The following is a 25565-nucleotide window of genomic DNA, read 5'->3' on the forward strand; positions in this document are numbered from 1 at the left end:
AGATATGTATGAATCCAGCAGCAGAGCGTGTTATTGTTTCAGGGAATATTTGCGTTTTAATCTTTTAGGAAAAATATAAAAGTTTGTCTGCAGCAGTGAAGGTCTGTGCTTCTAACTGTCTAATCACTCAAACAGAGATACACAACAGTACACACTGGGGGGTGTCCTATTGGCTGTCGTGGCATGGCATCACCACAATGAGTTTTCTTTTCAATACACAACATAGTGGATAGCACTCCAAATATTAAATATACACTGACCTTTGACCTCTAATGCTGCCGCAGAGCTTAACCCTAACCACGGCGGTTTAGTACGCCGATGCAAAAACATGCTACCATTTATTCCTCATAGTCTTAAGCAGAAGTCCACAACGAAAGGAGAATCCTGAAGTGGGAAGGTGAAATGTGTGCGAGTATGTCAGAGGAGTGGTGGATGCTGGGTGGTTTTTTTTTTTTTTCTTCCTCAGACTCCGCCTCCTAACACCTGTCCACCAAAACTAGCAGGGGACTGTGAGCTTTGACAGCTGCCTTCCTCCCTCTGTTTCAAATAGACCCCCAACACCAACGCCACCAGCACGCGAACACAGAAAGAGCACTGAGAACAGGTGGAAAGCCCTCTGATGAGTCAGTGGGTGGCTGATGTTGCTGGCTGAATGTGAATCAGCTCACACACCTGTGGACTTAACATTAAATCAAATGCGATGTATTTTTATCTAACTTGGGTAACTTTAGAGCGACTGACACTGTGCGCTGCCAGCTCACATCAACAAAATGTCCCTTGCAACTCAAACTGTTTATTTTGTTGCCGCTTCAGTGCAGTTAAAAATCAATTAGAAGCTGAGCAAAACCCAGGTTGAGAAACGCGTGTTGTCAGATGAACGCAACAGAAGAAAAATTGCAAAGTAGATATGATCCTGAAAAATAATCTGGTTCAACGCAATCGATATGGTAAGAAATAACAGACAAGATAAAGGGGCTCGCCGTCTCAAAACACTATTCTCTGCACATTTCTACTGTTAGCTGAGATAAGACACTTTAAGTGTTTTCCCTAAGTGCAGATTTTATCAATGCTTACAGATAAAACCTTATTTATTTTCCCCCATGTTTCTTTTTATTGTATTTCTTACTGCATATCATGTTAAATTTCTATAGGACGCTCCTTTCAGCTTGGCAGCATTTTTATACATAGGAAAATTTAAGAAGTTCCAGTCAGTCAAGGCCGACCACGGTAGATATACTTTGACGTCAAGTGTGCTAAAGTCGACCTCTTAATAAGCATTCCTTCCTGTTGTGACCACTGCAGATGAATTGATTCACTTTCATAATCAGCCGAAATCTGCAGCGCAATGTGGTGGGTGACACATTTATAAAATCAGACAACTATTGTGAAATTTAAAAATGAATTCCCTGATTAAATCTGGAATGGAAGTCTTCACAATTTTGCCAGAGGCTGCTAACACACAGCCTCCCATTTTTCACAGAGATAGAAATCTGTCTGCACAGTTTACAGCGTACACTAAACCAAACTATAATTCAAACCCTCACTGTGATTCATGTAAAACCACCTTTTACTCCTATATCTTTCTTTGCTCTATCCCTTGTATTATTTTAGACTGGAGTCCTAGACACACCCAGCATTTCTCCTCCTACAGCGTATAAATAAGGGTTACTGAACTGTGTTGAATTAAACAGGACAGAGCTTCATCCATATACTGTAAATGTAGTATCATGGAACATTACAGACAATACTGTAAAGGAGCAGTATGACTCAGCCTAGGTTGGAAAACCGCAGCCGGCCAGGCGCTCAAACCACAAACAATACACAACAGGTTCTGCACACATCTAAAGTGTGTATAAATGCGAACATGAAAAAACTTCTGTTGTTTGTTTGTATGGGTTTTTTGTTGTTGTGTTGTTGTTGTTTTTTGGTGAGCGTGTCAAAATGAAACTAAATGTCTGCATTTATGTCTCCAGTGCAGACACCTGTGTTGCATAACACACAGTGATAGCAATTTCTTTTGATGTCAATATACAAAGAGAAAACATGCATGGGGGGGATTGGCCTGTAAGCCTCAAGCAAAACAGAATCACAGAGGTCTCAAGCCTGGCCCTGACCTGGAAGGTTTTTTACAAGGCAATTTTCCTGGGTCAATCCGTTTACACTGACCTCTGATACTGACAAAAGGAGGTCAACGCCCTCTCAACTTCCTGCCTCACTTGTATGATCTACTAACTAGAGCATCACAGAGAGACTTCACTCATATACCATTCTTTACATAACCGAGGTTAACCCTTTGACACCTAGTGTCGCAAATTCACAACGAACTGTTTCCGCTCAGACTGCAGCAGAAATAACGCATGTAATACTCCAATGTAGGTTTGTGCACATTCAAAAAATTCCTAGGAACCTTTTGCAAGCACTAGTTTCTCGTAGGACCGGTCGGAGTGGCAAGCAAAAACACAAATAATTAATTTCTTTATATAACTGAAAAATCAATACAGGCGTTAAGGGGTTAAGGGTCAAGAGCCATGCTATAAACTGTGACAAAGCAACGTTTTAAGCTAACTTCTGAAGCTTCACAATGACATGGCTAACATGCTAATGCTAAACATCATTGCCTTAGCGTGGCATGCTAATGTATGCCGATTAGCACAAAACCCAAAGTCCAGCTGAAGCTGCTGGTAGTAGCTGAAGCTAGCTAGTAGTGGCTAGATGTTGTAGCTGGGTTTTGTTGGTCTAAATACAAATATGGGACAGGATTTTAACAATTCATTGTAGTGGAACCCCAATATGTGAACCACAAAAGAGTCAAACACTGTCCTGCTGATGATCTCATACCACTGTTAGTTGAGACCAACCAACAGACCATTTTCACGAAATATTTTTGTTCACATTTTCCGAAATATGTAATGTATGTATAGGTAATAGTTGCCCTTTCCATTTAAATACACGAAGGATGTAGTATATTACAAACTGAAATATTGTGCAGCCTATCACCAACACTGTAGAGACTGTAAATACATACAATTGATATGACGTACCTGTGACTGTGTCAAAAGCACAGCCTTCATAACAGAATAGTTAGATTGGATTACTCAGCCACCAAGTGTGTCCAACGCAGGCATTGTCTGTGGTCAGTGTTACTAATGTGACTAAATTAGAAACAGACGGTCACACAGAAAGACAGTTACTCCCACCAAAGAGGAAGTGATGTCAACTTGCTCCAGCTGCAACAGAGGAAATCCCACCCTTACCCACCCTTCCATTTTACTTCTGTTTGACACCTGTGTGTTTTTTTTTAATGTTTCTCTTTCTACCTTTGTCTTTCCTTTCTTCCCCTCTGTATTTCTTCATCTCATCCATTTCAACACCTCTTTTCTTCTTCCATCAAAAAGACTGTATTTGTTTTCAACCACAGATAAAAGGCAGTTTGTTCTCAGCTTGATCCAGCTCATCGATCTGTTGGTCTTGTTTTATTGAGGTTGGTCTCTCTGCAGACAGACTCATCTTATGAAGGTCAAGGAATCATTTTTTCTTGTCTTGCAGCGTCTGTTGCCCAAATATAGACACATATACAGTATGACAACATCTAGAATGTGTCAGATGAATATCGCTTTTCCATTGCTGTACTTCCTATACCGACTCAAAAACATTCACAATCAATCACTTGATGCGCTGACAAGTGAACTGATGAAAACACTTGCAAGGTGGCTCTAGGGATAGCAATGTGGCTGATATACATTGATTTATGAGCAAATAATTATCCCTCATACACTCAATAATGCATCATCAAACACATGACTTTACAGTCTCCTGGTCTTATGCGCTAATTACCATATTTTACTGTCACCCGTTTAACACCATTTTCATTTAAAGAATGTTAGCGCCCTTATATTAGCCACACGTTCATAAGGAATAAATAAAAGGCCAACACAATGTCTAGACATGTGCTCTTGGCTTAACTACTGCTACCAATGCTCAGTGGTAGCAGTAACATCTCATCTCTTATCAACGGGTGTCTATTGTTCATCCTGCTGTTTCTCTGACATGTTAATTACCTCTGTTGCATGTACAGGGACTGGAATACAAGAAGGACTAGCTGGAATACCACCGACTGCTCTCAGCCTGTGCAGATGTCTGAAATACTGTATGTATCACATCATCACTATACAAGGCTGTGGCTACATGCCACAACGTTGCGTGACATATAAGCATAGCACACATTCCACTACAGGCCATCAAAACTTAGCTTTACACCACTAATAACTGTCAAAAGCTCCACTGATACCACCAGCTATTTACTGAGACATATTCTTAACGGTTGTTTACTCTTTTTTTTTCTGTCAGCTGTTTATATTGTTGTTAACCTTTAATGATGCTGAGTTTCATCTGAAGTTCTCCTTTTCTGTTCTGCATCACAGAACAGATCATGCTCAGTAACTCATGCCCCTCAGCCGACTGCGCGCACGCTAATCTTCAGCCACTTTTAGACTAACTAAAATAAACTAACCAAACCGGTCTGTACCAAAAGTTTCTCAATATCTTTACACCTGATTCCTGAACAGCCTCTGAGCATCTCCGGCAAATGGTAGAAATATTCAGGCTTCGATCAACATCGCAGCACTGGACATGTGTCATGGCTGACGGATGTATTAGCAGGTTCAACACTCAACACTGACAACTGACTGATGTGAGGCCTGAAAACTTATACAGACATAATCATAGCTCATTATAGTTGTCACACTTGTAACCTGTTTGGAACATCTGAAGGTCTCTGGTGTGAAACTGGCCAAACTGTTCTGAATATTTTTGGCGGAGATACGATCAGGCGATAACAGCCTCTAAAAATATGGCAACAGAGTCTTACACTTGTCTTTGCTTGGTGTTTCAGTCCATCGATATTCAGTTAAATCTACTATATCTCCTCACGAGTCGAAAAAAATGTCACACAGAGACTCTCAAGTTGTTACCAGTGATTGATCCAACATAAAAAGCTGCTGGCCCCCAAAAAAAGTGGTGAAAGTGTGTTTTTACTTTGTGTCAGTCACACTTCAAGCCACCGGACAAAACATCAGTTTTCACTTGAGACAAATGGGCCTTATCTTTCAGCTTAAAACACTAATGTATAGTTGATAAGAGACTTAGCAGTGCAGCTAATAGCAATAGTAGAATTACAAAATAAAGAAACAGAAACTTTTATGAAGTGCATAATAATAATAATAAATCCACAAGAAATTCACAAGGTTCCAGCAGTAGAAACAGACAGAAACTCTTACCTGAGTGGTGAGTGTCGCAAGGCTGAGGGAACGACGTCTCTCTGTCTCGGTGGATCTACAGTGAAACAGGAAGACACTGAATCAGCCTCAGCAACATGTGATTGTCACCCACAAAGAAATAATGATGCAGACCAGCGTGTCTGTTAGGAAGTGCTCCTCTCTACACAGGATGGGAGGGAACGATAAGACACCCTTTATATCAGCGGTCTTAAGTGTGTTCATTGGATTTAGTAGCTACGCTCAGGCTCTATCTTGCCCCGGAGGAACTGTTAGGAAAGCTCCAACTTTGGTCCGTTTTTTGAGCCTTGACAACTCGGTCGCACTGACACCAGCTCAAACTCTCTGACACTCTGCCTCTGCCTGTCGGAGATCAGTGGTTGGCTGCGAACGCTCACCACTGTGGCTCTGCTTCCTCTGTGGTCTTGCTCTCTATACAACAGCTGTGTGTGTGTGCGCGTGTGTGTTGGTCTGAGCAACAAAAGCCACTTGCAAACCCCCTCTCTTCGCAGGCAACAGCAAAGCTTCAACAGTTCGGCTGAAGCTGTGCAGATTTGACTCAGAGGGGCTCATTGTGTTTTAATGAACTCCACCAATGACACGTAGATAAAGATGATGAGCTTTGGCTGTGATTGTAAACTAAAAACAGATTAATAATCCACTGACAAAGACAGAAGAATCCCTCATTAAAAAGTCTTAATGGTTAATGGTGATTTCTGAACTAAGCTGAAGTGATTGTTATGAAATAAGGATGCACCTTCTTCAAGATGCTTATGATCTCTCTACCTCCGACGGGTCGTTCCATCCTTTCTTCAGCTTGTTTCCTCCTCTGCTTAATTCTTTCCATTTAACTCCCAAACCCCAGTAAGCTCAGGTTAAGCCTGGCTCAGATCAACAGGCTTTAGCATTACCCTTTAAACTTGGCTGTGTAAGGTTTCTACAAAAGAACCTCCAGATGCCTTATAAACAGGTCTCCAATCTACAGACAACAAGGTTTTTATTTCAAAGTGGAATCGATGGAACAAAACAGAGACGCTGTTCCACCACAGACCACAGAGTCTGCTCTTGAGTTTCAATTGTTGTAGGCTGCATTTCCAGCCCCTCTATAGCTCATGTAGCTTTCATCAGATCAGTGGATGAGAACAGTCCTCTTATTGTTAATTAACACAATTAATTTCATTTCTGAGCTTCTGAGAGGAACGCAAATCAAAGCAACAACTCTGTGTGCGCTGAGGAGTTTAACTAAGATATAATGATTATCCTCTTACATGATAAAGCCTGGGATCAAAACCAGCTGAACACTGATGAAAGAAAACAAGCCCTAAACGTCTTATTCTGAGCGTAAACACTTACTTATCTAGAGTTAGATGTGAAAATCAATATTACAAGCATGTCTGTGAGCTAGATAGGAAGCTAATTAGCTTAGCCTAGCACAAACACTAGCAACAGGCAGGAAAGGCCATTCATTTATTCCAAAAGTAAGCTATCCCTCCTACAAAACCATCTGCTGCTCACTACTCACTGCTAGTAAGTTCATTGCTTGTCTAATTCATGCAAAAACCAAAGTGTGAATAAGACTGGGATTTTTCATGGGGATCCTTGCTGGACTTCCTCTTGGCAGGATGCAGCGCCACCCTTGAGTCTGAGATTGCAAAGGCCCTTCACAATTTCCTACTACGCAGATTACATTTTTGCCCTGACCAAAAAAAATAAATCTATTTACCTGTCTATAAAACAGTGAAAAGAGACGTTCTTCAAATATCAGAAGATGAAATACTTTAATTAAATTTAAGCCATTTTTGCTCCTACTATTTATGGTGAGTAGTTTTTATGGCAATGCACTTTCAATTCCTTTATATATTGCGATAGTCCTTAAAAGTAATTTTCATTCAAAATGGCAGAATCGGCGAACATTCAAACTGCAACTAATTTCCCACTTCCACAAATAAAAAGAGGAAAAGAAGCCAAAACTAGACTTAATACACAGCAGTTATCAACAAAATAGAGAACAGAGACTGGAACAATGAAAGAGACCAGACGAGAGGTTAAAAAGTCAAAAACTCCAAAACGTAAGACAGAGGGGGATGAGCGAGTCCCAACTAGCCAGTGAGTTTGACGCCTCCTGAGAACTTTGGTGTTGAGGGGGCTGAGCTCAGTTAAAAAAAAAACAAAAAAAACATGCCCAGTGCACTGTTGACCGACCTGCTGAGACCCAGAGAAACACTAAGCTCTGTTGTGCAGGGTCCGAGATGGGGCGAGTGTTTAAAAGTTCCCACTGTGACCGTACACGATTGCATGCCGACAAATGCACAGACAACATCATGCATACCAACTGGCACCATGCACAGGCAGCTACATCAACCCCCAGAGTTGCATGCATGTACTCAGCTGACAAGCACTTACTTATTTTTTTTTTCTCATCTAGTCTCACGTGCACACAACAGAATACCCCCCGCCCCCCAATCACACACACACACACACACACACAGAGATGCATGCACAGAACACACAGGCTTTTTCTTTCCTCGCAGCTGTGTTCAGATATCAAACAGAGCCCGCTGAGACAGAACAAACACGCTGACGAGGAAAGATTAGCTGGTCACAGAGGGCGCCAGCACACACACACGCATGCACACGCACACCGCGACAAACATTCACAGACAAACACACAGACATCAACGCATAGACAGGCTCTCATCAGAAGTAGAATGACTGCCAGTGATTGCACCAAATTACAAATGGCTACATAGATTGACCTTAGAGGAGGGCATGGACAGCCGAACTTCAGAAACAAGTGATTCAGAACAAAATACGGGTAAGAGCCGCAATAAATGAAGCAGCAGCAGCAGCAGCTTTATGTTTAAATAGACTGTTTACCCACTGTGAGCCACCAGAACCACTTCAGTGTGTTTTGGCACAGATTATACAATGAACTGAAGTCTTCTGCATTTAGGGATTTGAAGTGGATGCTTCTCCGAGGACGTGGACATGCAGTATGTAGAAATACCCGCTAATAATCCTGCAGTTACTGCACATAAGATAACTTGTCGGTTCATTAGTTACGCCAGTAATAACGAATGTATTCTAATATAAAAGTCTTGCACTAAATCCCACTTCATGGCTGTTTTAATATTCAGTGGATGTTGAAACCATGTCAGAAAGGTGGTAATTCAACAGTATGATAATTTTGGAGGCTGTAGCTTGTGATGGTGTTAAACTATATTAAACACAAAAGTGTTTATGTTATTTAGTTTAATAAAATGAGGTTGCCAAAAATAACAGAAACATGTTTTGGTCCAAAAATAACAAAAACACAGTTGAATCAACAACTCTCGCCTCAGTTATTTTAAATAAATGCTGAATACAATAACCTTCATGAAGCTAGGATTTCGTGTGGGAGTCTTCCAATATAACATTCACTAGTGTATCTAATATTTTGGCAAGTGTATTACTCATACGGTTCATTTTGTGTTGTGGTTGAAACCCTAAACAGTAACATATGTAACAAAAATTTAAATATACAGCAGGATAAGGACATTAGAGAAGCCTTTACAGTTTCAGTCAAAGCATCAACTTCCTGCCAACTCTTCTTTCAATTCATAAAATCTCATTCAGTTATGCCTGTTAGTGATCTTGACACCGCCGCAGAACTCAGTGACTGAGGACAAAATGCTTGAGACATGCCTGTCATTATTTGAGCCAGAAAGGCATTGACTCAAGGTCAGCAATAAGCTACAATAATATTCACTGGCCATGAAAAATATAAGAAATGGAAAGAGAAGAAAAATTCACATTAAGAATAGATTTATTTTTCTTGACAGAAAAAGAGAGGATGGAGGGAAAAGTGGGATTAGCAAAGCAAGCGACATAGGCTTGTCAAAAAATCACACATTCATCAAGCGAGTGTCAGCCAGTCAGTCAGTCAGCCAGCCAGCCAGCCAGCCAGCCAGCCAGCCAGCCAGCCAACCAGCCAGCCAGCCAACCAGCCAGCCAGCCAACCAGCCAGCCAACGAGGAACCGATCCCCCATCTGAAAGCTGGCAGCCCAGATTCTGAACAGCCCAGTGCATATTTGTAGTGTCGGGGGAATCTAAACTGTACCCAGTAAAAACACATCTGGTTTAAAAATAAAAAGGCGGGCTGCAGTGTGTATATGTGTGTATGTGTGTGTATATGCCGGGGCACGCGGGACTTGGACTGCTGCCTTGTTTCTAAACAGGCAGGCAGCCAGAGAGGGTCTGCAGCATTGAAGGATGCCATGGCTGACTGAATGACAGTTTCCAGCCGGGCCTGTATACACAGTGTGATCCCTGAGGCCGGCTAGCAGTCCTGAGGAGAAAGTCATTCTCTTGTGCGTCTACGAAATGCACTTCTGGCTCGGGGACTGCCTTAAACGGTTCTTTTCAGAAAGATTTCTTTCAGAATTGCCACATTAAAAAGATAAACATGACGAGGAAAAGGGTCAAGAAGCGGCGGCACTGCCAACAGAACAAACAAATGTTCTTGCAATCACAAAACGATCAAGAATACTATAAGAAATAAACGCCAAAGAAGGAAATGCAGATAAACAGTATAGACGCAGTACAGAGCATTGCTTTTCCAGACCGTTGGGAGTGATTATTTGACATCCATCCGCCAAACCGCATGTGTATACACTTGTATATACTGTAACTATGTTAGTAACTATAAAGCCTTATTCACAGTTACTGTATTTGGTAAGTGGAGTGGTGATGTGTTTTGTGACTCCAGGCAAGGAGGGACGTTGGGATGTAAAACGCTGGCTGGAATGAAGTCATTTGGCCGTATGCCTGTTTCCATCTGAGGCAAGAGGAAACCGTTAGCCCGGTGCTGCCTTTTCCCACACCATCATATCTCTCTCACTCTCTGTGCTCCTCCGTCTCTTTGGCGCACACACACACACACACTCAGTATTTCAGCCCTCGGGTGAAAAGAGGAGCTGACATAAGGAACAAGTTTAGAAAGTGACAATAGACTAAAGAGAGGTGTTACATATACCAGAGCAATCCTCCTCACAGATATTCCCCTGCTCTGCCCTGATTCTTAGTTTGAAATAAATCCTTGGCCTTTTTTGTTGAGCTAAAAGCTACGGTGAGTCTAGATGAATCTACTGTGTCTGCTTTGTAGTTCACAATGTACATTTATGCATGTTGCTCATCTCAGTATTGTACAGTTTCACTATAGTCCAGTGACTTTTTACTTGACTTGTGCCAGTTACACTGATTACAGATGGTTCTCTGAGGCATTTCTGTTAACCAGAAACATCTGAACCAAATATCTGCATAATTTGGCTTGGAGCAGTTTCATCGCTGTCTTTATCGAGATTACTATTTGGTTCCAAACACTTTAATCAAAAGACAGCGGGACTAACAGCTGTCCTGCAGTCAGAAGGAAACGCCACAGCGGAAAAACATTATAAACGATCCTCTATATATATGAGTAGCGCAGGGAAAGTGCCATTTGGGCTTTAAATAGCACAACTTTTGCATGCTATAAAAGTCTCTTGGAGAACAACTCCATCAAGCTCACACTTCAAATGGTTTGACACAGATCCTTTACGCTACAGTAACAAGACCTTAGAGAGAGAGAGAGAGAGAGATTAGAGTGAGACAAGACATTTTCAGTGGACTTTATATTCTGCTTCAGTTCGATAGTTTGTCTGACAAGAACCAAGTGCGCTGACCAAATAACCCCGGAAAGACCTTAAACTGTCCGAGCCTCATTAAGTTTCATACGCAGTTATTCCACAGAGATGGATAGAGTGCAGGCATCTGTCATAGCCGTGCAGCTTACATGCACAAACCACACTCCACCCCAAAATAATCAGCACTCTGTGTCTGGAGGGCCACTATCAACAACCATGCAATCATCTCCCAGGGTGCAACGCCACGAAAGCCGTCACAACATTCCTGACAGAAGACTCCAGGTAACAGCACGCCGGAGCACTTTGCGACACTTGTGGTTATGTTTTGCTTAAAAAAAAAAAGTTGTCCTTAAGAGCTTTTAAGCATAAGTGCAACCAGGCCTTCAAATCCAACCTGTCTGGAGAACTGGAGCTGCTAAATAACTTCATAGACGTCCATCTAAAGGGCTTAACTTCAGGTCGTAATTATCTTTGACCTACCCTCTTATGTTTTACGTTTCTGAATTAGATTGAGCTTTTGTATTTCTTATCTTGCTCTTGCCTTTATATTTCAATTGTCTGGGGCACGTAACAACTCTGTTTTGAAAGCGTCTGCTCAAATGACTGTTATTACGGTGGCAGTAGTAGTATTATCATACCAAACAACTTTGTTTCAAAGTGCGGATAGGTAGCCTACCTTAATCAAAACCACGTCTACAGCTCTCTCTCCTTTGGCACAGAGGCTGTACCTCCGCTTGTGACGTTCATACATTTTCCTTTAGATATCCAGAGCTGCTTTACTGAACAGAAGGTTAAAATCCAGGAGAAACACTGTTGAGGAGGACTGAGGCTGTCTGCTAAGCTTCACATCTGGCCACAGAAGCAGCCTTCTACCAGACTCCAGCTATACTCCCTCCTCCTTCTCTTCTTTCCTCCCTCCCTCCCTCGCTTCTTCCCTCCCTCCCTTCCTTTTCTTCTCCTCTGTCGTCTCTCAACTTCCCTCATGACTCTGCCTCACTCATGCCTGTGCTCTTTCTCTCCCTCAATGAGGCGGTGAATGCCTCTTTCTCATCCTGTGAATCAGTCTTCCAGAGTGCTACATTGTTACAGTATGACGGATGACAGAGGGGCATTATTACTTCAGTTAATGTGATTTAATCATCACAATTGATGCTGCTGAGATTGAACACCCCCTGCTGGATGAGGATGTGCCACTTTTGAGGGCTTATCTGGGTGTGATTTCACCTTTTAGAGATGATGCCAAGACTGAAAAGTGTATGGGAAAATTATACTTAAAAATCTAAAATGATAAGATGAGGTCATCATAACAGTACGATACAAGTAAAAAAATATCCGAGTGCTTTTTTTTCTTAATACAAGTTACCAAACAAGCTCAAATTCAAATTCCACACTTCTACATGTTCCTGTGTTACATGGCCATCCATATAGGGAGTGTCTTGATACGCTAAAGAAAGAGAGCAGAAAAGCGAAAACACAGTGGGCAACAAAAGAGCACAGGTTTCTGTATATACAACTCTGGGGTGTGTGTTTGGGCGGGTCGTGTTTCACAGATGTGCAGATGGTGAAATCTATCCTCACAGCACAAAGTGTAATTTGGAAAAAGAAAGGGCCTTACATTGTACCTATGAATGGCTCTAGGAAGAGAAAAATACAACTCGGAAAGGATTTGAAAATGTGCTCTTGCTCTAAAACTCTCCAAAATGAATGTTAATATTAATACTTATTTGATCCCACTGTGGGTTAAATTTGTTCTCTTTAACCAATCCTTTTGTAGACACAGGGAGCGCATTTGGAACAGCGGGGAGCCACCTGTATGGCGCCAGGGGAGCCTTGCTCAAAGGCAGTCCAGCCATAGATGTGGGGGGTTTCATAACCAGAGAACACTGAGGCTTGGCATCTTCTGAATGACAAGTAAATGTGCGGCAGTCCAAGCAGTTCGTGGCTTGTACCCATAGACTACATATAATATGGATAATGTGTTTGCAGTTCTTTCCATTGGCCCAACTGATGCTAGAATTTCAGGGAAACGAGTGCCTCCACCTTGGAAGTTCGAACCCGGAGCCTGCACAGTACACGCAGTATCGATGACCCGCCCACACTTCCTCCAGACTCACTCGCGTTTTCCTTCGATTAATACTGCGCTCTGATCTACCTTCACCAGTTACAAAGAAATGTTGGATTATACACTGTATTCTTTTTTATTTCCTACTCTCATGGGTCCCACAGGTCATTGAGAGGTTGGCATGGCAACTGACAATCATCATGATGCCATATCCTGTTTCTACTGAAACGAAACTTCTCAGAAAAACGGACACATGGACATGCATAAGCTACCTAAAATGACAGAAGCCATCATTGAAAAAAAACATGCATCTGATGTGTATTTTAGTGTCCACAGAGGCGGTGGATTTTCTGACCTGTACCCAGTCATCAGGGGGAACTCTTTAATGTATGGTCTAAGGTTGTACCTGACAAGAGAATACAGTTTTGACTTCAGGTCCAGAAACTACTTAGCCAATAACGCAAAAAAAAGATGTGATTCTCTAGTTGGGAAGCCAGACCAAAATTTACCCACTCACAAGACTTCTGTGTGTGTGTGTGGGTGGTTGTGTGGTGGTGGGGTGTTGGTCTGGAGTCACTTAGCTCTGAACCGATTATGCCCCAGCAAAGGCCTGCCAGGCCAATCACGTAATTTGGACGGGCTTTATGTGGTGATGGACAGTAGAGTAACAGGGACGTAGTCATAAGCGTCAACTGAGCACCGCGGTGTTGAATACCTCTGATTGGTTGTAGGACTTTCCAATTGCGAGTTATTTTCTTCTGTGAAAATACAAATTAAATCCAAATGGCGTGTTACCAGACTAATATTCTGATGAGAAATGAGTCTGGCTACACCAGGCTAGTGAATAGAAGCCACAAACAAATCAAGCCCTCCTCTAATCAAAACGCTGACCTTCACAGAGCACCAATGCTGAGACAATGCTGAACCAAATAAACCACAGAGTTTTTAAGAGGAATATCAATTTTTGCCATTTGGTGAGTTTGAAAAGTGGTAGTCCATTTACTGCCATGCTAGTGTACAGCCAAAAACCCCTGAACAAGTTCCTGGTTGGTGCTGCACCATCTTTCCACATTAAAATGGTCCAAACCACTGACCGAACAATACTCTTTACTTTCTTCACACAATGTCTCTACAGCTCCGTGCTCCGTCTACAACAGCCGCAGGGGGAGCTGTCACCTACAGAGATTAATCACAGATTATTTTCACCAGTAACTGTCACCACTGCAGTATTGCGCTCTACCTGGAATGGTGTCCCGGTCACAAAAAAAAAAAAAAAAAGAGAGCAATGATTGACGATTGATGATGTTGCCTCCATATTCTGTCTTATATATCTTCATTGAGAGGACAGTTGGAACAAAGAATGCCATGAAAGCAAGGACACAAGCAGAATTTAACAGATCCATCATAGTGACCTGCAACATTCATAATAGCTAAGAATAACATTTTTAGACAGTTTTCTGTATAAAGACAGGAAACAATGCCATAAAGGTTTTTCTATATAGCAGAGCTATTTGGTTATTACTACTGTGCACAGTTATAATAGAAAAAGCTAAATCAGTGGCCAAATGTACTGAACTTACTCTCTTCTCTTATGGTGCTTCCTGCATTTACATGGTTATATGCATCCCATTTGCTGAAGAATGTTAATGTAATCTAAATTTATCTTTTCTTAAATGTGTTTTTTTTTTCATACTTCAGAAGAACTCACAGCAGCTGGTGAAAACTGCAAACTGCATTATCCCGCTCTAATGTGCGAGCAGGGCTTACGAATGTTTTGGGTCAAAGTGTCGCTGTGCTGACCGGCTAACCACACGTAACTGAAAACCGAAATATGTTATGCAAAAGATGTCCCACGTGCTGAATCAAGCAGGACTAAATTATCTGCCGTCTTAACGGCTTAAATCCCCTCAAAACACTCATACACTCACATTTTAATTACTTCATTAACCTTACATTTCATTTCCTGCTGTCATTTAGATTCTGGTCTGCAGTGATGTCTGGAGTTTTAGTATTCATTGTGTACAGTGTATACTTTTTATGTACTTTTCAGAGGTTTCTTCAATATCCATTGTGGTATAATTGTAGTTTAAATCATGGTGGTTGTGTTTGTTTGAATCGTATTATTACTATTATTGTTATAAAAGCTTCATACGTCTCACTACAATTCCAATGCTAGCGAGAAGTTTTGCAGATGTGCCTCCAGCATGTGAACAAGCCATTCTTTACCACAACTCCTACTGCAATTTGGTCAACACCAGCATGACTCCAGATTTCCTGCTCATCATAGAAATTACAGGAGATTTCAGCAGGATCAAATGGCAGGTCATTAAATTGGCCAAGGGGAGAAGCACCAGAGGTGCAGTTGAGGCTACATCTCCCTCTGCTGGCGACCCCGCCATCTTGCAGGCTGTGTGTGTATCCTCCTGCAGTCAAACATCTGGCATTCAGAACAAGCCACTGACCCAGACCACAACCCAGGAATAAGCTGAGCCACTCTAGTCTCTGGCTGCAGAGGAATCTGTCAGTCAGCAACATTTCAGAGTAAAGCCTCGTCTACTGAAGATCGTATCCATGTGCTGCTCAGTGGCTGAGCTGATGGAGTAAATGGACTGCGTGACAAGTCTCCCGCAGGACGAGGCACTTGTCAGATTTTTATAGTAAATCATACGTATACGTCTTACATAAAGAGACTTCAATGGTTAATATATTCCTCCTTGGATGACTGCACTAGCCAGAAAGTCAAAAAAAATAAAAAAAAAAGGAGCTTACTTATAATGTTCCAGATAGCCTCCCTCCTGAAATATCTGGGGCGGCTGCGGCCCAGTAGGTAGAGCAGGTTGTCCACGAACTGAAGGATTAGCAATTCGATTCCCCGCACATACCACATGCCGAAGTGTCCTTGAGCAAGACACTGAACCCCCAGCTGGTTTGTGCTTGTGTGAGCGAATGGGTACATGTCTCACTGTGACTGTAAAGCACTTATAGGTGCTATATAACACACTGAGTATAGTATGCTATATAAAAAAAAAGACCATTTACCAGTTGGCAAATCAAACTACATGTAAGAAATCCCGTCTTTTCCGTCACCTCTCAACTTTTTGGAGTACTTTTCTTTGTTGGAAATATTCTGCAAACCTCGGTTATTAAAAGAAGGATTCATGTTTTAATGAAATGCTGAGCATCGTCTGCATAAGTAAGACAACGGCCTGAGCATACTTTGGGTACACTTACAACAAAACAAAGTAATTTTGAGACAACTAGTAAGAAAGGAGTCTGATTGGATATTAATAAACATGAACCGCATGTACAGCTTCTTGCATCTTTCTCATTAGATTGTGTTGTGCAGATTAAATGTGCAAGCTTAATTTTCCCTTTAGTCTATGGAATCAGTATTTAGAACTTGTGTCCAACATGCCAAGTTCTCTATTAGTTGCATTCAGACCTTCAGCATGCTAAGATCTGTTGTTGAGCACGTGGAGTCCATTCTTTGACAGCTTTAATAACACACAGTGAATATGAATTTGCCTTCCCTCACATTGCATATCACTGTACCGGCCTGACATATCCAAATCTTAATCTAAGCAGATTATTGTGTTTCTTATTTACGGTAGTCTTAATCTCAGCAGCATCTAAGACAATTGTTTGTTCAAAACCTGGTCATGCCAAAAGTTATCCAGGGTGTTCGAAAGCTTCAGCAAACAATCACTCAGTGACCCATATCCCCGACAAGCCGACAACCCAGTAGAGACTTCAAGCTTACCGTGGACAAGTCTGTTCCGTCTGTTGAGCCATTTTCTTCCTCCCCTGCATCACTTAGCGTCTCCTCTGGAGAAATGCACACAGCACAATGCAATCAGTTCAATGGCAAATTTTCCAAATATAGAAATCAATAACAACCGTTTAGAGCAAAAGGAACTGAGGCACGTTGATTAGTTATAGGCTGTGCACAACAGTGAAGAAGCTGCCTGTGCCTTCATATCTTTACTTACTATGCAAGCTTTCCAGAAATGCATATTTCTCATAGGAACAGTTATCATATGAATGTAAAATAATTAGGTGTCTGATGATAAAAACCAAATGGTTTTAGTACCGTACAGTTATGAGGGGGATTATAGGAAATCTATCTGTGATTATGTAATTCAAAATGGCTTGATGAATGTTACAAGAAGTGGGAAAGTCTCCATAAAAAAAGAAGAACTGACTTTGTTTCAGATTATACATTAACATCTCTATACACAATCCTGGAAACAACAGAGAGCTTGTCTCTGATTGCCTACGATGTTACCTGATGCTAGGCCCCTGTCATGCTGTAAATATATCCTCTGATTCATAATGACACCCCACTCTTGGCGTGACGCACAGAACTAACCTTACCCTTGACCTCTCTTTATTGGACTTGGGTCCAGTACAATTACTTCAGATGAGTGAAAATTGCCGACAGAGGAGCGCTGGACGCTCACTTAAGGACGAGCGACTCTGCTGGTCTCGCTTCCTTCTCCGTGCTCACTTCAGCTGGCTTGTGTATGTTTGTTTAACAGAACCCAGCCTTCTAGCAGTGCATCTGAGGCTCGGTCACATGCGCTAGTAATGTGACTGCGCCTGCTGACATGTACTGTAGCCAGAGAGTGCATAACACAGAACATATGAATGTGAAAGAGAATTGCTGTCAGACTGACCACAACCTAATCACGGTCTCAGAGACACAAACACTGTATTACCCATAACATGTCACAGTGTATCATATTGTCCGAGTAGGAACTGATGTACTGTGGCAAAACTGTGCTAAAGTCAAACTTAATAGTAATCAAAAGTATAGATAGTGAAGATAAACATTAATAGCTATGTGTTTAATCCTCATTAAAATGACAATTAGCTGAAGACCAAGCAAAACATGTGTTCACAACAGCCATCTATCACAACGAGATGTCAGACAAAAGCTAAATACCTCTGCGAGCACAATTATGGTGAGCTACATGGCATTTAACTTTGTGGAGCTTTTGTCATTAATCATCAGAGGACGGCTGAATCTGACTGAGCATATTTGCTTAGGAATAAGACTTTGACAAACATATTGCCCTGTGAATAATGGGCATAAAGGACTGGAGTAAAACCAAAGAGGAGCTGAAATAAATCAGTGTTTGCCCACCTTGGATTGGACTGCTGCAGCTTTCCAAGGCTCCATCCGCTGGGTCATGAGTCATCTGACTTTCAGTATGAGGTTCTGTGGGTGGCTCGCTGTTTGAAGCAGGTGGTTCTACTTCCCGGGTATTTGCATCTGCACCATTTGAAAGCTCGGTGACATCAGCCGTCTGATTCTCGGTGGTCTGAACCTCAGCCGTCTGATTCTCGGTAGTCTGATCCTCAGCTCTCTGATTCTCAATGGTCTGATCCTCAGCTCTCTGATCCTCAGCGGTCTGATCCTCAGCTGTCTGATTTTCAGTGGTCTGATTTTCAGTGATCTGATCCTCAGTGATCTGATCCTCATCCACTGTCATCTCTGAATTATCCTGTTTCGGTTGCTGGACCATCAATTCCACATTTTCCCTCTCTTCCGCTGCTTCCTCCACCACAGATTTATCACCGGTCTCCGTCAGTTGAAGGTCTTCTTCAACTGGGCCAGTGATGTGGTTCTCTTCTGCAACAGATGGACCAGGTTCAAGCAGGACACTACTGGTCAACTCTGACGCACAGTGCTCAGTCCCTACACTCAGGTCAGAGCTGTTGGTCTCTCCGCATTCACTTTCATCGACCTCCACTGTCGGAGCGTCCTTACTTTCTGACAACACTGGATCTATTGACAAATCCTGTTTGGAAAGTTCAGGAGCCAGTTTCTCCATCTCCTCAGGATCCAAAGCCTCCTTTGTCTGGAAGCCAGTTGACAGTTGTGATTCAGAGTCAGTGCCATCCTGGTTACAGTCCGTCACTGTTACTGCACTGTCAGTGCCAGTGCCAGTGCCAGTGCCAGGCTCCAAGGGGAGCTCTGTGTCCCCATTAAGGGACTGTCCATTGCTTTCACTGGCTTTGTGATCGTTTTGGTCTTCAGTCTGGTTTTCTCCTGAAGACAGTTCTGAGATACTGGTCTGAAAGAAGTCCTGATCCGCGACTGAACCACTGTCCTGAGTGGAGTGGAATATGTCTGTTGTAGAGCTTCCAACTGATCTGAAGCTGCCGTCATCGTCACTGGAGATGCCAAGGACCATGAGGTCAGCATGTCCTTTAGTTGGCATCTTTTCTGGTGATAACTCAGAGGTAAGCAGATCGGTCCGTGTATCTTCTATTGAGGTGCCAGCAGTTTGAAAATCAGCTATATTGTCAGGTTCCTCCATAGGCAAAGTGGCGCTTTCAATATCGTTTCCAGAAGCTTCATCTACACCTTCACCGCCCAGCTCTTCAACACTCACTGTGCCAGTACAGTTCCCAGAATGACAATCAGTTTCTGAAGCCAAGCCCTGCTGCTCCTCTGTAGCGTAATCCTTACCAGCTGTTTCCTGGTTTTGTTCTGGGCTGTTTATGTCTGGTGGAGGTTCCCCCTCATGGAGGCCTTCTATCAAGAGAACGGGAACAGCAGATTCAGGCTCTGCGATTACATCACTGCTGTCTATCAGCGCTGGGCTGGGAAGGTCTCCTGGGGTTGACACAGGGTCCGTTAACCCTTCACACTCTACTTTCTCCTTTTCTGAAGAGAGTCCGTCACAGAGCTTCTGGCTGAGATCTGTTTCTTCTTTCTCAACATTTTCTCCTTCCAGGGAGCACTCCTTCATTTCAGAGTCAGAGGGGTCGGAAGTCTCAGAGCAATCTGTAGACGGAGACTGGCCCATGAGTAAAGCTTTCTCGTCTCCACTGGCTGTTATTAGATCTGTTGACTCAGAGTTGGTCTGCTCCTCCTCCACCTCCCGCCTCCAGGCTGTGCTGTCCTCTGCTTCCTGCTCTGATCTGTCCTCTCCCTTCTTGGCCTCCTGTCCTTCCCGGACCACAACCTCTCCTCGATCAGTTTCCTCTGCCTGTTTACCACCGCCTGCTGGTGGCAGGATTCCCACAGTGACGCCTTTCCCTTCAGCCTCACTCTGTGCTTCTTCACTTCTGTCACACAAACTCAAAGTCTGGGTGGAAACAAGCTGCTCCTTTACCCCCTCCTCTGTTTGGCAATAATCTGTTTCAGTGTTCGACATGAGACACACCCAGTCTTCTGGGGGGCCGAGGCCATGCTCCTGTGGCCGAACGTCTAATGTTGGAGTACTCACAGACAAACTCCAGTCATTCTCTGTCTTCCCAGTCGTATCATGTCCACATTCAACAGCGTTGCCGCTTTCCACTGCAGAGTTTTCTTTCACGCTCCCTTCAGTTGTTATATCCAGGAACTCTGTCGATGTAGCAGTCTGCTGGAGTCGCTCCAGACACGTTAACTCTGCTTCTACACCTTCACAACATTCAGAAGCCGTGTGCAGAGAATCAAACGGCAGTTCCAGCACAGAAACTCCCTGAAGAATATAGAAATACAAAAGGACAAACGTTAGCTTTTCCTTCAGAGAAACCAACAGAGCTGTTCGCTAGTTCTTATCAAGAGCCAATCCTGTGATTGCATAAGGTGTTCCACTGGTTATACAAACGAAGCTTGAAGGTTAAAAAAATGAGGGCAGTGAAAAGACAAACAATCCAACAATGTTCAACAGCAAGCAGAGCTCCTGGATGAAGCCAACGTGAGTAGAGATAGCATGCTAAAAGGGCAGGGTAGTGTGACTCACCTTGGCGTGGAGGTGGGATATCAAGTGCAGCAGCTGCTCCACGCTCTCCTCAAGGGTCGGAGTGTCGCGGCCGGGGAGGATGCTCAGCGTCAGACCGTGTGTGTTCAGCCTGGGGAGGTGGCAAAACACCCGAGCGTCCGTAGAGACCTGCTGAACAGCCTCAGTCCCTTTGTCCGTGTCAGCGTCTGTCTCAGCCCTGCCGTGAAATAAACACTTAGATCATCCCGAAGGGTCTGCAGTGTGATTGGCCAACACAGAACAGAACTGCTTTCAAGAGAAGGTTTTAACAGTGATGTCAGCTGATCCACACGCCGTGTTTTCTTCAATAATCCTCGAAGCCTTTCCTAAATCCACGTTGGAAAAGGCCGGTGACGTAACAAACCCAAATATTGTAGTCTATCTGAGCAATTTAGCAGATAATCGAGCATCCTATAAAGATTCTGCCAAGTAATACTTCGGCTAATGAATGTTAAAAACTTCCAGGCGCTGTGGGCAGTCCAACAATAATGTTACCTTCCTTCTCTGGTAATGAAACACACAGAACTGAGGGAACACTCCTTTTTGATAAGCATTCAGAGAACACTTCCCTCCTTCTGCTGAATTTCCTTATGTACTGCACTGCATTGCTGCGTTGAAGATAAAAGTATGTGCAGTGTGTTTTCTTTATGAAGATAGCGCTGTAAAGCAGACACCTCCCAGTCAGGCAGATCTGTTTGCGTAATCCTGGGTGGATTGCTTTAGCTCTGAGGCCTGGCGGCTGAGGTCACAAGCCAGGCTGCAAGTGACTTCACACTACATGAGGGAAAAGTCATTACCAGCATTTAAAGAGAGAGAGTTGGAGGTTGTAAAGCAATGCATGCTTGGCAACATTGAGGCTCACTAAGTGGTGGTTGTCTTTGTGCTTGTGGCATCTTCATTTGGAGTTAAGTGAAGACTAGTTGACAAATATAAATGTTGCGCTTAAAAGACATAAAAGGGCCCATTTCTACTTTAAGCTGCCCATTTACTAAAAAGCTGTGTCTTTCCTCTGTAGTTTAATGTTTGACTATAAAGGAATGAGAGAATCTGACCTCAGTAGTCACTCACAAAGAAGGCACGATACCCGACAACTCCAAACAAAGCATATACGTCCACTTTAAATTAAACTCTACAAAGACAACACTGTTTGGATTAAAACAGTGCCGTACATAGTGAGATGTTAGAGAGAGGTGCTACAACAGGTCAGTGGACACACGACTGAGCCTTTTGTGTTGCAGAATAGTTTCCCATCACTCCGGATTCCCTTGGGACAATGCTGGCAGCCCACAACTTTTCAATTTGCCCTCAACAATCTAAATGCAAGTGAGAGTGCTAAGCTAGGCTGCAGCAAGGCTCTGTGGGGATGTTCTTTGAATACTTCTATTGTTCTCTGAAGACAACAGACAAACAACATTTCTATAAAGGAAGGAGGAACGGCACAATCTGCTCTCTGACATGCAACTATTTGTACAGAGAAGGGGGCAATGTTCACAGAAACTCAGAGCCAATATCACTGTCACGCGGCGTCTATTTGGACAAACGATCTAAGAGAGCTTTTAAAGAAGGTGCTGCGCCGAAAAAAAGACATTTTCAGCAGAGTCAAGATATAACACTTGCACGTGGTTGTTTTTGAACGACGCTAAGACAGATAAAAACTTCTAAAAATGCTTACTTTGTGAGGAGCTCATGGAGGCATTTGTGTCCACGCAATTCTGCAACAGTGGATGGGGTGTAGCCTTGTCTGTTGGCCAATCGGAGGGCTTCTCTGGCTCCAGGCTGCTGCAGCAGGAAGCGCGTAACCCGAAAGAGACCTCGACGTGCCGAGAAATGCAGCAAAGTCTCATGAGGATTCAGGTCTGAGGAAGAGACAGAAGATGACAAGCACAGAAATAAATACACAAAGAACAAAAAAAAGAGAGAGAGAAAGAGAGACAAGGGCAGCAGTCCAGGCAGCCAATTTGTGGTGCAGCAGCCGACATACCACTCACTTGCAGCAGCTTGGCAACACCAGAGTAGTGCTGCCTAATTAAACCAGGATCCACAATGACCCAGTAAACAACAGACCTGGACACATTTACGGACTGATAGAGCCATAGCTTGTCTTTGTCTCAACAGCGGATCAATAAAGGTATCTGCAGGCCGAAGCTGTCCTTTCTGGATTAATGCGCCGTGCTGATGGTGATTTTTAAACCAGTCATTTTTGAGCATGAAATTACAGAATATCTTAAAACAGTTCCAGTTCCAGTGAGAGTGGAAGCAGCATCTGACATGTGGTAATGCCACAAACAAACCATAACAACAACAACAGTGACAATGTGACTGAGCCACATGCAAGTGCACCAGACACCCATTTTTAATTGAGGCCTATTATTGTGCCGGTATATCAGCTGAACTCCTAATAACACCATCAAACACTGAAATCCTCTCCATCACACGTCCACGGAGACAATAACGGTCATTCATAGACACTCATGCCCACGTGCACACCTCCATCTTTCTGCCAAAGCAACAGGCTGCCTCCAAGGCTCCCTCCAGTGTTTAAGTCAGGCTGACAGGCAGCTGGCTATTCCAGAAATCTTCTCATCTCAACTTAAATCTGCATAATTAACCCTGTGCCTGTATTCATTGAGGAAGATGAGAAAAATCATTACTAGGTCTACAGGAGTTCAACTTTTCAGTTTCTATTAATCCTCCTTCACTGCCCAACCTCTGGCACATATATTTTCCATTTAAAAGAGCATGCTGACCCAAGAATATCATTGTTCAAATTAGTGGGATATTGAGTCTTGGAGTGCAACAAATGATAAATTCACGAAGAGAAAAACAACACAGAGATCACTGGAGAGAAGTAATAAGTGGAAACGGACAACGCTGCAACTTGTCTGCAACAATACGTTCTGACGTTCAGATTCAGTAAACTGCATACGCCGTACAATGCAAATGTTTAACACACCAGATGGTGCGGTTATTTATAGCGGCAGAAACCAAAGGAAGAAGACAATAGATATATAGGTCTGTTGCATACATTTGTCACTGCCTATGAGCTAAGGATTTTCTTCCTCCAGCGTCCGTACACAAAACCAGTTTTGAGCAAACATGGAAAATGTATGGAAAATGTAACTGCACGGACAAGCAGGACAAGCAGTTCAACACAGCAATTTTGTGATTTCTTGTACAACTATTTCACTCTGCATTGTGCAGATTTCAACAGCAAGATATGATGAGTTAGAAAACAACCAGAAACTGCAAATAGAACAGTGAAATGGGCAGAAAACACAATTTCCATTGTGTTATCAGCACCACAATAATCATTAAGCAACATTTACAATAGCGGTTGCTTCTGCTGATGGGAGGTTTCAGACCATTTACCACAGGCCAGTCTGAGCCGGCCTGCCCTGATGAACCTCGAGCTAATTGGTCAAATTTAATGCTCTACTTGGCCGAGCTGGGCCGGACTGGAATGTGAGGTGCCAAACAGCAGCAGGAAATGCTTTACCGCCGGGTTTGTTGGTGGTTCTTTGGAGAGTCACCCTTTAGATACCGTACATGCATCTGATGCGGGACAGGAAACCCAAAAAACACTCGGCAGAAGGTTCAATATGAGCAGACAAAGCAGTTCTATTTAATTCTGATTCCTACTAGCTAACTGTTAGTTAGCTTTACTAGCTATATGAAAGGTCAAGTGTTTGTAATTAAGCAGCCAGCTACTTGGCTTCATCCAGTCACATTTTTCAGAATAAATACTGATCAGAGCAAAAAGAAAATCTGTTGCGATGTTTTGCTACTTTTTGTCCGAGACTCCAAATGCCAAAGATATTGAGTCTAACAGCAAGAGCCAACATAGGAAAATAAATAAATCCTGAAATTTGACAAGCAAATAAATATGACATTTTTAGTCTTGCTCCTGGTGCAGCTCTAGGGATGGCGATATTGATTTCTCAGTCAGTCCATCACACTGAAATATCTCAAAAACTGATTGCTATTTTTTTTATTTATTTTTTTTTATTTTTTTTCACTTCAGGGTCACTTCACTACAAGGTTGATACTTGTGTGCGTCTTGACAAATACCACATATCATTTTAATCTAACTCAATCACCAGGTCAGCGGTGATATTGCCTTTAACTGCAGCTGAACATTCATATTTAGAGGTCAGTTGCAATCATTAGGTATTAAATTATTATGGTTGACGTGATGACAGCTGAACCTACTGTATGCAGACATCAGCATATTAGCACTGATAGGATATTAGTTTGCTGATATTAGCAATAAGCGCCAAGCACTGATTGATATACCATCCAGAGGTGTTGGGAAAGAACTGATAAAAAAGAATCATAAAGTTCTCTCGGCTTACATAGTTTAGATACAGTGTGTTTAATGGACCGGTAATATTGATTTAGACTGTACATCATTAAGCCACTTACTGAAGTGGTATTGATTGATAACCTGTAGGCTAACACTAGATAAACAAGTCATTTGACACCGACTGTCGGAACCTTTTCAGAACCAGTGAATCAGTTTGAAGTTGTTGCCCGCTCTTAATGACTTGGACAGTCTCTCCAGGTAAAGTGAATATCCCAGACGACAATAAATGACCGGCTACGCTGAGATCAGTTAGTGCCTCGTGCCCACAGCGTGAAGGATGACTGAGATAAACCGCCGTCACCTCCACCTATAGTCTGCTGCTATCCGTCATCTGACAGATCTGATAAATGGAGAGCAGAGTTCGGCTCCTCTTCCCTCCCCGCAGTTCAGCGCAGCTGAGCGTCTTGTATTGAAGCAGTGACATATTGTGAAGCACAGCCTATTAG

General features: G+C 42.8%; 1 protein-coding gene across 5 annotated transcripts in view; it reads right to left on the reverse strand.

Moving 5' to 3' along the window:
• The window catches only part of akap13 (A-kinase anchoring protein 13), a 100061-nt gene that overhangs the window by 43204 nt on the left and 31292 nt on the right, over positions 1-25565 (reverse strand). For all 5 annotated transcript variants that reach the window (XM_084541950.1, XM_084541952.1, XM_084541951.1 and 2 more), the window contains 5 exons: positions 22429-22612; positions 20739-20934; positions 18143-20474; positions 16757-16821; positions 5277-5331 (listed from right to left, as the gene is read on the reverse strand). In XM_084541950.1, coding sequence (XP_084398076.1) covers positions 5277-5331; positions 16757-16821; positions 18143-20474; positions 20739-20934; positions 22429-22612 — 2832 coding nt within the window. The remainder of the gene's footprint in view (positions 1-5276; positions 5332-16756; positions 16822-18142; positions 20475-20738; positions 20935-22428; positions 22613-25565) is intronic.

The sequence above is a fragment of the Chelon labrosus genome (genome assembly GCF_963514085.1).
Source record: "Chelon labrosus genome assembly, chromosome: 3".
NCBI lineage: Eukaryota > Metazoa > Chordata > Actinopteri > Mugiliformes > Mugilidae > Chelon > Chelon labrosus.